The following is a 16,217-nucleotide window of genomic DNA, read 5'->3' on the forward strand; positions in this document are numbered from 1 at the left end:
CCTATTGACCTCAACCCCTGGCAGACGCCCGTGGTCCAGATGCCCTCCTCATCCTCATCTCCATTCCTGTGAATACAGTACTGGCACAGGGCGAGACAGGGAGATCCCCGGCTCCCCCCCCGTCGCAACCACGCTTTCTTTTTCCCTTGCCTTTCCCTGGTCGCTAATAAGAGGCACTGACTGTACTTCAGCCATGTCTGTCCCGCTTCCCATTTCCATCCCGCACGCAGCACATTGTGTACATGTGTGATGCAAGCTCTGGTACGCAGAAAAGGCATCGTCTGTGCTGCAAAATACCGGGGACGAGCGGACATTGTGCAACCGGTGAGATGTACGAGACCTCGCTGGCAACTCGCAGACCAAAGGAATTGGGCATATCGCGAGGACGCGGCAGTAGTGTCCCCCAGTCCAGGTTTGTTTGCTGTCCCGGAGGCCAGGCCGCCATGGCGCGCGGTTGTGTTACCAGGCAGCCTCGTGGGCCACAGGGAGTTCATGGCGGCATGGCTTGTCCACAGCCACCGCTCTGGCTTACCACGGATATGCTTCTCGGGTTCGGTCCTATGTGCGCCGTTTGGGATCGCAACCGGCGGGCGGGAGCCCAGAAAGCACGCTTGTTCGTTTCATGAAACTCATCCGTCCGCTCAGTACCTTGCGATTGCTACAGAGGGTGGCTGGGCTCAGGCATCGATCACATCTGGGGACTAAACAGACGCAGCTGCTGGAATTACAAGTGCTCGCCCTTTGGAAGAAAGGGGGGGGGCTTCCATGGCCAGGTATCCGGGGCACCTCCGGTCCGCTGCGCCGCCAAAAAGCAACAACGGCCGACAGCCGCGACGAAACAGAAGAGCTGAACGGACGCACGAGGTCCGTTCCGGTTGGGGCATATGCACCGACGTCCAGTGGCACGGGAGCAGACCGTTTGAGCGAGATCAGCCAATCAAAGGCTCACTTCAAAGATGCCTGCCCTCGATTCGATTTCTCCATGGTCTTGGTTTCTTGCATCGACGGGCCTGCCTCGCCTCTGGCCGCTTCTGCGCCTGCTCCTGTGTTGTGCTGGATCCCCCCGACACTCCCCCGTGACTTGATTCGTGAACCTGTACCTAGTACCCCGCCCTACCAAAATCGCCAGCATGCCGAGGCGGGTGAGTGCACGGGCACCCAGATGCCAACCAGCCAGCAGCATTGAAGATTGCTTTGCCATGGCGGGGGGGAAAGGGCGGGGGGGGGGGGGGGGGGGGGGGGGGGGCGGGTGGAGGGGGTCAGGGCCCTCCGTTTCATACGGTACCTGCCTCAGTGCTGGGCCAACAGTATCTGAGGTAGGTACCTTACTACTGCCACACAGTGCAGGTATTCGCAGTGGTGTGCCAGAGTGCGGCCGCTAACGCACGCGCACCCGCGGCAGCACGGCATCCGTGGGGCCACCATCGCTGCCCGTCCACTTGACGTTCCTTCCCCTGCCTTGCCTTGCCTTGCTTTGCCTTGCCTTGCCTTGCCTTGCCTTGCCTTGCCTGCCTGCCTTCTTTACGTTAGGTACGTCCTGCGCGACAGGGACCAGAATGGCGGCACCGCCCGCCCGCCGGGCTGAGTGAGTGCCAGCCATCCAATCCAGCCTTTTGAGACTCACCAGTCCGGATTGGTTGGGCCCTTGCTAGTCTTGTTGTCTCTTATCTCGTTGGCCGTGTTGCATTGTGCAGAGTTCCTCCATATTCCTTCCCCGCCAGTCCAAGTTGGCTCTTGCTGTGTGTGACTGCGTGGTCTGTCACCTTTGGCGGCTTTCCGTCACCTTTTGCCCCCCAGCCAGATGCTGCTTTTCTGCGGTTTGTCTTGCCTCTGGACTGGCTTCTTCACGACACTTACGAATAGAATCAGAATCCACAAAACCGCTGACAGGTACTCCGTAGTCGGGCAAGGCAAGCAATAAAGCGGGCGAATGGGGACCGTAGCAAGGCGCGCTCATCCTCTACATAACTGTCTGTCTGTCTGGCTTGCTTTGGCGGCACGGCGCTTCCATCGTACAATACCTCACGCTCCCGCTCGTCGCCCGCCGCCCCAACGCCCACTGAGCCGCCGTCAAATTTGCCGCACACTCGCGCCTAGTGGTCAGCAAGCATCCATCCATCCCGCCGTCTTCGCAAGGTACCGTACGTACGATACCTGTACGGACGGCCCTGCTAGGTACGGCCCCCCGGGGGGCAAGACAGGCAGGCAGGCAGGCAGGAGGCAGGCAGGCACTGGGTGGTCATTCCTTCTGAGGGTCTGGTTCAGTCCGTCCGTCCCATCACTGCCGCGGCCTCTGCCAGAACCCATTCCCTACTGCGGCTGTCTTTCTTGTTTCTTCTCCCTTCCAACCTCGTCGCGCTCTGCATCTGCTGTCCCCATCTGCCCGTCCCTTAGCCCCCTCTTCGCGCCGCCCGCCCTTGACCCGGGTCCTGGACGCAGGCAGGATTGTTCACTAAACACAGAATTGTCAAATTTCCCTTGTCCCGGTCCGTCGACGACTCCCACCCCCTCCCCCCGTCGTGCTTGTGGTCGGTCGTGCGCCGGCCGCCTGGAGCAAGCCGTCTGTTTGCTGCGTACCGTCTCCTTTTCGACCACGGGACAACTGGTGTGCGGAGCCTTCCGTGCTTCTCGTACGTACGAAGTACCTACCCGGCCGAGCCACAGGGGCAGTCGGTCGGTCGGTCGGTCGTCAGACGATCCGGACCGGACAGCGTTGGCGCCGTCCAAACAGCCAGCCATTCCTCGTCGGACTTTAGGGCCCGAGTCACTGTGGTGGCGGGTTTTGCCACTGCACGTCCGCTCCCAGTACCTTACGTTACCCCGCTGCCCGAGGCGGTCCACATTCAACCTCGCAGCCCACCAACAAGGCCTCAGTCACAGTGTCTGTCTGCCGGCCCGTCACCCGCCACGAACAGCGCCAACCACAGGCACCTGTTTGGGCCGCCCTGGAGCGCCAAACCTCCTGCTACGTGGGTTTGGCCATTTGCTGCCGACCATCCATTCACCAACACCCAAGGGCACACGGCGTCGTCGTCGTCGGCGCAGCCTGCCAGGTCGCGCGCCACTGACTGGACTTGGCGCTCACTCGCCTGGCCGCATCTGAGCAACCTGGCTACTACATCATCCTCGCAACGCGGCTATTAGGCCACCAAGACGCCGGCAGCCGCCTCGTGCACCGTTCTGTGAGCGAGGCGTCTTCCGCGAGGCCAGGGCGGCCCATGTCGTGCCCTGCCTCATCTTGCCCCGTTGTCCACAGAAGGCAGGTTGGGTCATGAACCCCAGGCCACGGCTCTGTTGACGACGTTGTTAACCCGCTTCGCTTTGGCTGGTGCCTGCGTGTCAGATCGCCGAGTACTTCATACCAAAATTCTGGACTAATTAATAGTTGTTAATTGCGCGGCCATGTCGATGCCTCCCGCGTCGAGCGTCTTCGACTCAGGGCTCGACGGATTCTCGTCGCCCTACCTCGATGAAATCGTTCGCAACAGTATTAGCCATGCCATGGACACATTGGATATAAGCGCACCCTCTCCGGGTCCGCCAAGCGCCAGTGACTTACTCAACGACATGGGAGATTATTGCTCTCGCACGGCCATGATGTGGGCCTTGGTTACCGAAAACCTTTTGAAAGGGCCTCATCTGGAGCAGGCCGCGAGAAGGGCTCACGAGCGATCCTGCACTGATAGTGGCATGTCAGACCTGTCCGAGGTTGCGCGAATAGACGTGGACATTGCTCGCCTCCGGTATGATTCCTTCGCTCTTCCCCACATGTCCAACTTTGGCCAAGCTTCACACCCCATAGACAAGGAACGGTCGAGAGAAGAACCCTTTACTGCCATATTGAACGCACGATCCTCTCGTACGCCGACTGCGCGCTAACCCCCTTGGACAGCAAAATCAGGGATCTGAGTATTGAGTTTTCACATCAAGTCCAGGCTACGTGGCGGCCGCAAACTCCTACCATGAGCTCGCCGCCAAGGTCGCAGGCTGCTTCCATCTCGCCATTTCTTGACACCAAGATGTCTTTAGCTGGCAAATCATTGTCGATCTCTAGCGAAGGAGAGTCTCGTGCCTTCAAGGCCCGCAAACTGCTCCCCGACAGTCATGCACAGAGTCAGACAGACTTGGGCCAAAGGTCTGACGAGTCGGACGAATCTGACGACGAGCTCTTCCTTGACATCGACATGGATGCGCTGCGACAACGAGGCAAGGGGACTTACTCATGTCCAAAGGGAACCCGGTGTAAGAAGGGCGGAGTCGACAAGGAAGGAAACTTGATCATTTTCGATCGGAATTCCTCGTTTGCGTACGTTACCGCTCAGGCTCTGCCTTCATGATCTCGCTCTGCCCGGCGCGTCCTCGGAGCCGCGGCCCGGAATCGAATAAACCGCCATTGCTCCATGCTGACGGATGAGCACAGGCAGCACTGCAACAAGCATCGGAAGCCATGGCGGTGTGACATTGCCGGATGTCCAAATCCGCCCAAGAAGCGCCGGTTTGCTCGTCGAGACGGCCTAGAAAGGCACAAAGCCACGGTCAAGCACTACGTCGTGACGTAGACCGCGAGCGTGGAAGCGCGACTTCTTTCGTCGCGGCAGTTGAAAGAGCATCGGGCCTACCCTGGCTCCTTTTATCTGCAGAAGACCATCCAAAGCCACAACAGAACACGAGGGTGAATTCGGGAGGGGCCGTACGTGGCACATGTGGGTCGTCATTGGCTCCAGTTCTTGACCGGCCTGCTGCGATGGTTCATCCGAGGAACCTTGCTGCGGGGACTGCAGGAGTCGGTGTGAAATAAAGGCCCCAACAGCAGGCTCACACCCGATGATACGTCGTCCATTGTCATGGGGTCAACTCGGGCATCCGTGCAAGTCTATAACGCGCATGCGTTTCGACCTTGATTCCCTGGCCGAGGGCCCACTAAGAAAGCGTCTCAAGGCCAGGTGTCACACGCACGGTGGTGAGTGGTGACATCCTTTTGAGCAGGACTGTAACGACGTTATAAATGTTGGGGTTTTGGGCCATGATAGCAGTGACCCCTAATCTCCGGAAGGGGGATCGGAGATATTTATTCGGTGTTCCTGATACTACGTGTTGAGGGGTGTATTACGCTGAGAGGGGTAAGGGGTGCGGCCCGATGAATACGGACGAGCCGTGTGATAATGAACAAACCAAAAAAAGTACGCTTGAGCGGATGATGTCAGATGGTCTTTTGGCTTTCCTCATGTGTTCCACATCCACTCATGGTCGCAAGAATGGCAATACGTACTACAACTACTAAGTTAGTACGGAATTTCTCCGCCTTCTCCACCCGCAAGATCCTTGACCGGTGCAGCGGACAGTGATGTGTTTCGAGGTTGACGACATTCGCCCACTGTCAGAACTGCTTCTTCTCCGCGCTTGCGGCGCAGAGAAAAAAGAGTCAGGCGGATGCGCATCGTGGCATATGGCTGGTGCTTTGATGTTCTTTCACCGCCCCAAGGAGGATGCAGCGTCTCATTTCACCGGATGCAGGGTCAGACCGCCCACACCCTCCCAGCGTTCATGGTTTGCTCGCGGGTGACCCAGGAAGTCGGTCGAGAGGGAGCGGGATGGTACTATACTACTACTACTACTACTACTACTAGTATGCAAGTACTACCACGACGATGACGACGACGACGTCCGCCCGACACACCGGTGGTTTCCCACGCGGATGGGTACCTTGATGTGTTGGCTTGGCCTGCCTGGGCGAGGGGCGGGCTAATCGCAAGCAGCATGCTCATGCCGTGCCGTGCCAGTCACACACACACACACACACACATCCACCTCCTTGATCACAACATCGCCTTTGAGGATCTGGAGGGTCTCATCTCCGGCCCCTGGACTTGTCGGGTCGCTTGGGGCCTGGCTCAGAGACATTCATACTAGTAGCACTGCTGGTCTGGACGGGCCCCTGATGCGGTCGGCATGGGCCGGAACATGTACATACATACGGCGGTGTGTGTAGCCCGAAACACACCAGGAAAGAAAGTGAGGTTGGACTCGCAGACCGCTCATCGTCATTCATCGTCGTCTTTTCCTTCAGCCCTAGCGTGCAAGTCGCGAAGGCGAGGGGCTGCAGAGCGAGCACTCGTACCTCCCCATCCTAATACGCCAACCGGCAAAGGACGGGTCTATAGCACTCTGTTCGGTGCCGTCGGGGCCATGAGCGTGAGGGACATGGAACAGGGGGGGCCTTCTCGGGAACAGTCCCACGGACAACACCGGCGGAACCCTCGATTGGACTCACACAGCCTGTTCCAACGGCGAGGGGAGTTCTAGAAGCCCGGTAAGCATTCAACGCCACAGGGTCGTTTCCCGTGATCAACCTTGGGTATCAGATGGCCCCCGTGGTGTCTCTAAAACCCCCCTCCCCGCCTCTCCTCCCTCGGTTGTGCCCCTCCAGCCTTGTGGTCAGGCGTCACCGGTGTGGGATGTCAACAGGCGTCCAACAACGGGGCCACTGGCACGGGAGCCATCGGGTGCCACCCGGGGGGGGGGGGGCGGCTTGGGCGGGTAACCAAGCGCCAGGTACGTGGAACCCCGTCATCCCATCAGGCTGGGTTGGGGCTGACCGATGCGGGATGCCTAACCCGGCGGTGCTTCCGCTAGTCCGTATCGCGCAAAGCGTCAAGGTAGCTCGATGGGGGCGGTGACGGCCCGGGCGACGGAAGGGCTGGCCTTTCCTCATATGTGGGGGGGTTTGATGGCGGCAACGATGTGATGACCTGCAGATCGAGGTCTGCGGTGTGTGCTCACCAACAATCGGGTGCAAGCGACGGCTGGCATTGTTCCGTATTACACGATGCGCGTAAAAGTCGGTATCACCCGTGGCGGTGGGCGGTTGCGCGAGCTTGGATGTTTGCTCGAAGGAATCTTTGACAGTGTAGCACGAGCCGAGCAACGGCCCTGGGCACAGGTCACGTCATCGACGCCGAGCCCCTCGGCATCGGAAACTGACCTGTGAACGAACCGTGCCGTATCTACACGGCACGGGATGCCTTGCGCCACTGTGCAGGAGGATTGGGATCTCGCAGCGCTGCAACAGGCACGGCCGTGCCTTGCGAGGAACCGCGAGAAGCGCCGACAGCTTCCTACCCTGGATCGTGAGGCCTTGCAGGACAACAGCCATTATCATCGGGATTCAAAGAGGGGTGCGCCACCGAGACTCTCGAGGGGAGAGGGCCGGCTGTTGTTGGCGCCAATGGGAACAGCACCGAGCGGACGCCGGCAAAAGCTTTGACGCAATGCTTCGCCATCGCCGATAGGCGAGCAACATTTCATGTTGCGCGAGTGTCAGTTTGCTCCCAACGCAGGCCGGTCCAAGCCGTTGATCGCCGAAGTCCTCATCGTGGTGCTGCTAGCGGCCAAGTAAACGTTGAAGTGCACATCGCAGCAAACCATTTTGCATTGCGGCCCCTGTACAGGGAGCCGCAAGTCCTTGACCCTTGTGGCATGATTGGGCCACCACCATCAATCCTGTGGAACGCGGGCGTCACGAAAGGAAAGACAAGAAGGGAGTTGCCCGCAGGATCGGATCTCAGCCAGTGTGCTCCAATGAGGGTGAGGAGGGGTGGCGACGATCTCTCACCGTCGTAAAAGCCCTGCGACCACCATCGACGGTCGGTTCATTGTGGCCACGTCGTGGGGAGGGAGGGACGGGTACTTTTGCTTTCGCGGTGTCGGCAAATATGCGTGCGTGCGTGTGTGCCTGGGCCGCCAAGGCCGGTCGGTCAAGATCCCCCCAACCCACGGCCACGTCGCCGTCGCACGTAGATGGGCTGCCAGCTAAGCATCAGTCGACGACTTGCCTTTGTGCGTGCTGCTGCGGCATTCGTCGTCGACAACCACGGAGACCACCCACCCACCAGGCCAGGGCGAGGGATAGGTGGTCGAGGTTGGAGCCCGAAGATCCTCGTCGTCGTGCACGTGGCCACGTTCAGGTGCGGCCCTAAAGCAGGACGACAGAGCCGTGGACCACCGAGGAAACACGACGAGCGGCGAGGCTAAGGCCCCAAGGGGTGTCAGCCGCCTGGGCGGGTAGATAGTACTGTACTTGGTTAGGTGGTTTCGTCATGATGACTGCTGCTGCTGTCGAGCCAGGTGAGAGCAAACTGCCGCTTCCATGGAGAGAGAGGCCCAGGAGGTTGAGTCGAGATCCATGGAGGCGCTGAATCATGGCCACATTGCACCCCTGGAGCCAATGGCGCGAAGGTGTCTATCCGGTAGATGTGAGAAGAGCGCCAGGCCGATGTGATCGACTGGTGATAGAGAGGGGTGGGCGGTCAGTCAACGAATGGATGTGGCCGAGATCCGAACGACACGAGGTGCGCCCACCCGTGGCCCAGAGGCAACCTGGCCTGCGGGGACCGACGACTGAAAACGAGGATCGCGAGATTCTTCGGGCCTGGGCACTCCAGGCACGAGCCACAGTTGGGGGGGAGGGGGGAAGGGGAGGGGAGGAGTCGCTGTGGCCGTGAGTGACAATGGATGGCTGGAGATATTTTTTTTCGCCTTTCATATGGTACCTTTAGGTTGGAGGTTAGTGGTTAGTTGGAACCTAAGGTACTAACTGACCATGGGGAAGTCGCCATGGAGGTCGAGGACTGGCAGACGCTAATGCAAGGCGGCGCTCCGGAAGACGCCCCTTCTGAACGCGGTCCCCCGAACGCACTGTACACGCAAGGTACCTCCTTCTTATGTATGTACGTCTCGCAAGCCAGTGCCTGTCAGGGACAAGCCAAGCCGTTCATCGGCCAGGTTCCTTTTTTATTTCTTTATCCCCGGCGGCAGCCCCTCCAGCACCTCATTACTTTCCCCATGACATGACATGACATGACATGACTCTTTCCTTTGGCCATCGTGTCGTGCCCGCGGGAAGCGGAGGGGCCAGGAGAGCTCGAGCCGTGCACCGACGCACAGCCAGGGCGGGCGACTCCATTCCCAGCCGCTGATCTTCGGGCCTCTGATTGGGCTTTGGCCCAGGCTGGCCTGGCTTTCTTGTCTCGCCGTCCTCTCTTTTCTCTCTTCTCACACCCGTCTGTGGCGATGTCGCCCGGCAGCTCCCGTCTCCCTCGATCCAGTCAGTCAATCAGTCCCTCTACCTACGTATTTGTCCTTTGACCGACCGAGGGCGAGGCCCGAGGCCGGCGTCAAGGCGGAAATGGTTCCATCGTCAGCCGCCTCCACGGCCGCCGGCCTGCGTGCCAGGGTCCAAATGCAAGGCATGCGGCAGGCAGTCTGCTGCGGACGGACTCTTGAAGCAAACGCAGTGCCACGAATGCACTCGGCCAGCATCCTGGCGACACCGCACCGAGTTTGAGCAAGGCCAGTGCCTCATGGGTGGTGACGCCTGACGTATGTGGTCGGGGAATGACAGGGCTTGACAGGCACCCGCTCTGGCTCGAGTCCAAGACGCCCCTACGTACCAAGTAACGTGGTCGAGGGAAGTGGTGGCGCGAAAGATATCGGCACCCAAGGTTAGTAGTCATATGCAGAGCCGTGCGCCAGGGAAAGCAAGCCCGGTCGACGGGCTTCACCGACAATCCCTCCCCATGCGCCGACTCGACGATGGTCGAGGTGCCAGCTGAGCCAAGAGTAATCATACTCGCCTCCTCCCCTTGACGAGCACCCTGCCTCGTGCATTGTCCCCCTTGGCAGCACGTCGTACTATGTATCGTCAACACGGAGCTTCCGGATGGTCACACAGCAACGCTCTGTCTCGGCAAGGGACAACTGGCGTCGCTGGGTGTTCTTGCGTGGCCCGACAGGCCGTCCAACCAGCCTTGTTTGCCAGCTCCTGGGCTTCCAACTGCCGATGCACCAACTCTTTACAGCATGACGGGTGGTTCCAAGTGGAAGCGCTGGCCGTCTCGGTGGTATGGGGGAGAGGTGGTTGTTCTGAACAGCGAAGCAACTGGCCATCCGAACATGTAAAAAAAATTATTCCCCACAGTGAGTGGTGGTGCGGCGTGCGCCATGTGCACCTCACCATCTCTCTCTCGCTCTCTGACCGGGGTTAATACTGTAGTAGACGCAAGCGCTCGCTGTCCAAGAGACGACAAACTCCAGTAACGGAGCATCTGCCCATTGGACGGACACGACGAGACGAGACCCTGTTGTTTGTTTGTTAGCCTCGTCTTGAACTTTGCTGGGCTCCCCCGGCCGGACCTCGCTCAGCTGTGCCACTGTGATCCGTCGGCTTGTTCTCTCACCTGTTGTTGTTGTTGTCTCGTCTATGGGGCATGGACCGTCGAGTCAACAACTCGTTTGCCGCCCCGGCTCTGGCGCTGGCTGCCCGTGGTGCCCGAGAGGGCAAAAAAGGTTTCCACTAACAGGCAGCCAACAACGTTAGTTGAAAGGGCGAAAACGAAGTTAGCTGCGCTGGATTGTGAAACTTGCCCTCGCCGTCTCCAACACGCCCCCCCCCCCCCCTCTCCCCCGGGCCAGCTGCCATCGATCAGACTCCAAGATCCATCGTCTCACTGGTTGCCCCCGCTCATCATGTCCATGAGCAGCCGGTCCGAATAGTCGAAAATGGAGTGCGTCTACGCAGCTTCCAACCGAACGTTACTACTCTGCTCCACTCCATTTTTTTTCCCTTTCGTCAGAGTGAGCCTTTGTTTGGCCCCTCGCCTTTTCTCTCCCCAGAAAAAGGTCCCCACCACACACCGCAGGGGTGGGAACAGACGCGACAGGAGGATCCCTTTTCTCGGGATGAGACATCTGCTTGGACTGACACGTCAATCTCCTCCCAGGTTCCTCGACGGACGAGCCCGCCTCGGAGGCTGCGGCCGCGATGCGCATGCTGATGCCGCCGCGCCGGCGGGGGGGGGCACTGCCGCTCAGTCTCCAAGGACAGGGCCTGTTGAACATGGCTCTGGCGGCGGCGGCGGCGGGACAAGAGGCGACCGGGCCGGCGGGAGCTCACTCTAGCAAGCACCTTTTGGTACGCACGGCCGGCCACCCGAGTGAGCCAGCTACTGGCAGCCACCTAGCATTGCCACAAGGCAATAGTACGGTACGGTACGGTACGGTACGGTACGGTAAGGCACTGTACTCGCACTCACGTACGAAGTTACTTGCTCGGTAGCCCAACCTAATGGGTGAAGAGTAATCCTTTTTGCTCTTTTCTCACATCGCGGTGGGACGTTCCATGCCTGCCCACCCGGCCGGCCACCGGGGCTTGGCCTGCTCGGCCGGCGCCCGCGCGCACGCGCATGGGGGTCAGTCAACACAGACGCATGCTCGTCCGTAGCTCGTACTATCGCTTGCTTTGCTTCGATACGCGATGCCTGGGATTCTGGAAGTGCTGCCCACCCCCAGCAAGCAGGCACAGGACCACGGCGTCCGTCCGCTCCCGGCAACGGACATGGCGGAACTGCCACCAGGCACAGACACCACCTCCTTCACGGCAGTCGCAAAGTATAAAGTCCCAACCAGCGCCCAACTCTTGCCCTCCCTTGGACCCGCGATCCGAGAGACTTTTTTTGCAATTTTTTCTTCTTTTCACTAGGCACGCCCAAGGAGTGGAATGCATGTCTTATCAGATCCAAACCCATCCTTGACGCTGCCATTGACCTCGATTTTACTTGCGACGTCGTTGTTGTCGTCGTTGCCGTAACCTCCTCCGGTTTAGGACACCGCTACCCACAGGTATTCTTTGCGACTTACACCGCCCGCCGCCTTCAGCGACCTTGACGTCTTGTCTTGGCAACCAACCAACCCCCATCCATCTGCTTGGACTTGCTCATCGTGCTTGTCGCCTGCTCGCCCCTTCCGAGATTAAAGAAGCGAAAACAAGAAAACCAAAAAGAAAGACAACCGCCAACAATTACCAACAGGTGGTGCGACGAAACGGAATACCTAGCCACACTCAACTACGGCGGCGACCCGACTCGAAAGCAGCCCCGTCGCCGCAACAACCGCTCCTCGTCCCCCCGTCCAGCGGAGGGAGTCATTGCGATAAGAGCCGACTATTCACCATGACCTCGTATCTCATCATCGGCGCGGGCAACTTTGGCGCCGCGACGGCGCTTACGCTTGCCCGGCGCGGCGAAGCGTCCAGGATCGTTCTCGTGGACACGGCCGCGTTCCCGAACCCGCGAGCGGCCTCGCACGATGTCAACAAGATTGTGCGCGACGACTACCCAGACAAGCTCTACATGCGCATGCTCATCAAGGCCATGCCGAAGTGGCGGACAGACAGCCTGTATAGCCCGTACTACCACGAGGTTGGCATGCTGAGGGCGGATTCGTCCAACTTTGGTGAGGAGAGCATGGCGGCATACAGGGACATGGGTGTTGCCAACGACTCCGAGTTCCTCCCCGTCGACGAGGTGCGGCGACGCTGGAACGGCGCCTTCGCCACGGCCAACTTTGACGGGCTCGACAAGGTGCTCTACAACCCCACTGTGGGGTTTGCGGAGGCTGACAAGGCGCTCGGGGCCGTGGTGCAGGAGGCGGTTGACGAGGGGGTCGAGTACGTCCTCGGGGTGATGAAGCACCTCAACTTTGGGTCCAATGGGGCGTGCACGGGCATCACGCTGGAGACGGGCGAGGTGCTGCAGGCTGACAAGATCCTGCTGGCAACTGGGGCTCGAACGGCGGCACTGCTGGCGCAGAGCGCGCCGGACAACAAGCAGATGCATGCCGGCGAGCGGGTGGTGGCGACGGGAGCCGTCAGCTTCTACGCGAAGCTCTACGGCGAGCAGAAGGACAGGTTTGCGTCAATCCCGGTGCTCAAGAACTGCCTCCCGCAGGTCAAAGGTACGTTGAAAGAAAGAAACAACGAAACATGAGGGGTCGGTGGACGCGCGCAGTAGCTGACCGGGCCACGGTTATCTGCAGGCGAGGGCATGTCGATTCTCCGCGACGGCACCATCAAGTTCAATTGCGACATGTGCTTCACCAACTACGTCACTTGCCCGCAGACCGGTCAACGCATGTCGGTGGCGCCAGACCAAAACGTCTTCAACGTGTGGACGGGCCCCAAGTTCATCAACTTCTTCCAGGAGCGCGCCCGCCGCACCATCGACGGCCTCTACGGCAAGGAAGTGGAGGACATTGCCATTGACGCCTATCGGATGTGCTGGTACGTCACGAGCCCGCTGCTGCTGCTGCTGCTGCTGCTACTGCCACGGGCTGCAGCCAGCCCTCTTCCTCACCGAGTCCCCCCTTTCCCCCGCGCTGGCCTGGCCTGGCCTGGCCCAGCCCGGCCCCCTTTCCCTTTCCCTTTCCTATCCCATCCCATCCCATCCTATCCTATCCCGCCATGTCTGCCCAACATGCCACCCACGCACGCACGCACGCTGGCCGGGCTGAGGCCAGGACCAATCGAATCGGCGACGCTGACATGTTCGCGCGGCGGGCTTGATAGGGACGCATCGACCCCGACACACGATTTCCTCATCACGCAGCATCCGCACTGCCAAGGCCTCTACGTGGCCACGGGCGGCTCGTTCCACGGCTGGAAGTTCCTGCCTGTGATTGGAGACTACGTCGCCGACATGATGCAGGGCAGCCTGGACGCAGACTACGCAGACCGTTGGGCATGGGACAAGAAGGGCGGTGATGGCCACTCCGCCAACCCAACGTACCAGGTTGTCGGAGACCTGCAGGACTGGATCTCGTGACCCCCGGTCCTGTTCTTCGAGTTGTTGATGTTGTTGCCGTTGTTGCGGCTTGCCTGGCGCTCTTCCGCTCACGTGGCGCCGGTAAAGATTCACATTACCCAGCCATGTCAAGCAAGCCACCAATGACTGGCAACCAAGAGAGAGCGAGAGGGGATGTGGGCCGATGACGCCATGAAAAAACCATGAAAATGAAGCATCCAAAAAAAAGAAGAGAGAAAGACCCTGATCAGACAGGGACTGGTTCCGACTGTGCAAACGGGGTCAGGAGTTATTTGCTGGTTGCCTCTTTCGACTCAACCTTTTATCATTTTCTTTCCTTACTTGGGTTACTTTTGCTCTCCCCCTCCGGCATTTACATTTCGCAGTTTCACGACGACCCTCCGCCTTTTGATATTCCTTCTCTTGGTTTAATCAAGAGCATCCTTACATCTTCTTCGTTCCCATTTCTTTCAGTCGATTTTCTACGGAGTTGTGCGATCGCCGAGCATTTCACGGGATGGGGTGTTTTGATAGACATTTCGAGAAGGCCGAGGCTGGAGGACAGACAGCAGGGGGGTAGGGCTGACAAGGCGGGCCTGGGCTTGAACGAGCTGTGGGAGGGAGGGCTTTCTCTCTCTCCCTCTCTCTCCCTCTCTCTCTCTCTCTCTCCCCGGTACGACACTCTCTTTTGGTAGAATCTGAGTGTTCCAATCACAAATCTCGTGGCCATGACTGAAGCTCCTCCCCTTGCGTGCCATGATGCGGGCGGGCATTTTTGTGTAGCCTTTCATATCCGCCCAGGGAAACTCCGGCGGAACCTGGCCGTCAAGTGTTCCTACCCCCCTCCCCCAAAGGGCAGTCAGTCAGTTGTTCTCTCGACCTTGTCGCCGTGATACGCGCCAGGATGGGAATACAACAGGAGGGAGTCAGTATCGACGTCCCAGCAGTGTGCTCTGTCGCACGCATGCACGGTAGCCGAGAGGGTCTGACCGAGCTCCCGGACGACGACTTGCAGCTGTCACGGCATACCGTGCAGTGCTGCACTGTACCGCTTTTCACCAACCCACAGTAACATTTCATCTCCCCTGCCCCGTACGAGAGCCGGACGCTGACACCACGATTTGAAGCTCGACGCTCCGAAAGCTCGCTGTTTTTTTGCCTTGCCTTCACCCCCCGGCCGGCCTTGCACCTCGCCCGCTGCCTGACGGATTACGACTTCCGGAGAGGCGTCCGAGTTCGACTAAGCGGGGGAAAGCCCCGAAGCCGGGCGTTGATCTCCATGGGCCGCGTGTGCAGTTGAACAGACCGGGCAGCCTCTCCTTGACTACGTACGACAGGACCTGCGACCTGGAGTTGATCGCGCGCTGTGACACACGGTGACAATGTCCCGATGCAGTAGCAACAAGGAGACAAATGTGTGTGCAAGAAGGCAGGTAGGTACAAGGGGGGAGAAGAGGGAACATGAGCCCAAACGAGCGGCAGGTCGTGAACTTGGGGCCATGTCCCCAGGGCAGACAGTGCAAATTATTTCCAATTCCCCCCCTTCTCATCACCTGACGACGGGCTCTCATATTTTTCCGACCTTTATCGAGAAGGAAAATGGAATCTCCGCTGTCAAGCCCGTCACCAGTCTCCTGCCCGGCAAACAATGTGGTTCTGCGAGTCCGCCGGAGAAGGCTTTTTTGTGTGTAGGTAGAACATGACATGGATAACGTGGGTAAACAAGACGTGTCAGATCTGACGAGTAACCTTTTATGCGAACAGGGTAGCGATGGAGCGGTCGCATGCGTCCAAGGTAGCGGGAAGCCTTCCATGAGGAGCGGGAGCGAATAATGGCCATTGTTCTAGGTGCCATGCACGACGAAGGCAGCCCAATGAAGGGAAGGGTGTCGTCGACGTGCGGAATTTATTAATCTTCAGGATGCCCCCATGCAGGACATGCCGCAAAGGTATAGAGGGAAGAGGGGGGGGGGGTCTGGTAGCAAGTACTTTGTGCGTAGCCACCGCCTGCGGTCTGATGCGGCCTCACAATTTTGTTATCTGGTGTGGCCGCTCCGGAGAGTATGCAACGACATCGCGACACCCCTGCTGACTCGGGAGCCAAGGGTCCCGAAATCCTTCAGAGCCGGGTTCAGCAGATCTCTGACCGGTTGATTGATTGTGCCGCTGAGATATCTTGCCGAGAAATGGGGCCCCGAAACCGGTGAAGTCTGACGGCCATTTCTCACCGGCATCAAAACCGTCATCATTCGCAAAGAGAGAGAGGGTCCACCATCCTCCCATAGCGGGGTGTCCGTCGGCGGCAGGCGGAGGGCGGCGGACGAAAAGAGCCAGGTACGCATGAGAGAAGAGAGATGATGGGGGGAGAGGAAACGTTGGGGCGGAGGGATGTCTCCCGGCATAATATCAGGGCAAGCGTCTTGTGCGACGCAAGCCATGAATGGGCTCCCCAATCGCATATTGCCTACTTCGTACATACAGTACATCCCACACGTGCCCCGTAAGTTAGTTTCTTGCGTCGGGGCAATGAAACAGAACCTGGATGGATGGGGTCTCGGCTGTTGCCATTACGTATGCCAGGAC

General features: G+C 59.2%; 2 protein-coding genes across 2 annotated transcripts; both read left to right on the forward strand.

Moving 5' to 3' along the window:
* Positions 1–3,402: 3,402 nt before the first annotated feature.
* JDV02_008537 (uncharacterized protein) lies at positions 3,403–4,559 on the forward strand (the record flags this gene model as incomplete). Its single annotated transcript, XM_047990147.1, has 3 exons — positions 3,403–3,743; positions 3,893–4,306; positions 4,421–4,559. The coding sequence occupies 3 exons, from the start codon at positions 3,403–3,405 to the stop codon at positions 4,557–4,559; spliced, it is 894 nt and encodes a 297-aa protein (XP_047846153.1).
* A 6,638-nt stretch (positions 4,560–11,197) lies between these two features.
* JDV02_008538 (uncharacterized protein) lies at positions 11,198–14,295 on the forward strand. Its single transcript, XM_047990148.1, has 2 exons — positions 11,198–12,789; positions 12,871–14,295. The coding sequence occupies exons 1-2, from the start codon at positions 12,006–12,008 to the stop codon at positions 13,653–13,655; spliced, it is 1,569 nt and encodes a 522-aa protein (XP_047846154.1). The 5' UTR covers positions 11,198–12,005; the 3' UTR covers positions 13,656–14,295.
* Positions 14,296–16,217: the final 1,922 nt, after the last annotated feature.

The sequence above is a fragment of the Purpureocillium takamizusanense genome, chromosome 8 (assembly GCF_022605165.1).
Source record: "Purpureocillium takamizusanense chromosome 8, complete sequence".
NCBI lineage: Eukaryota > Fungi > Ascomycota > Sordariomycetes > Hypocreales > Ophiocordycipitaceae > Purpureocillium > Purpureocillium takamizusanense.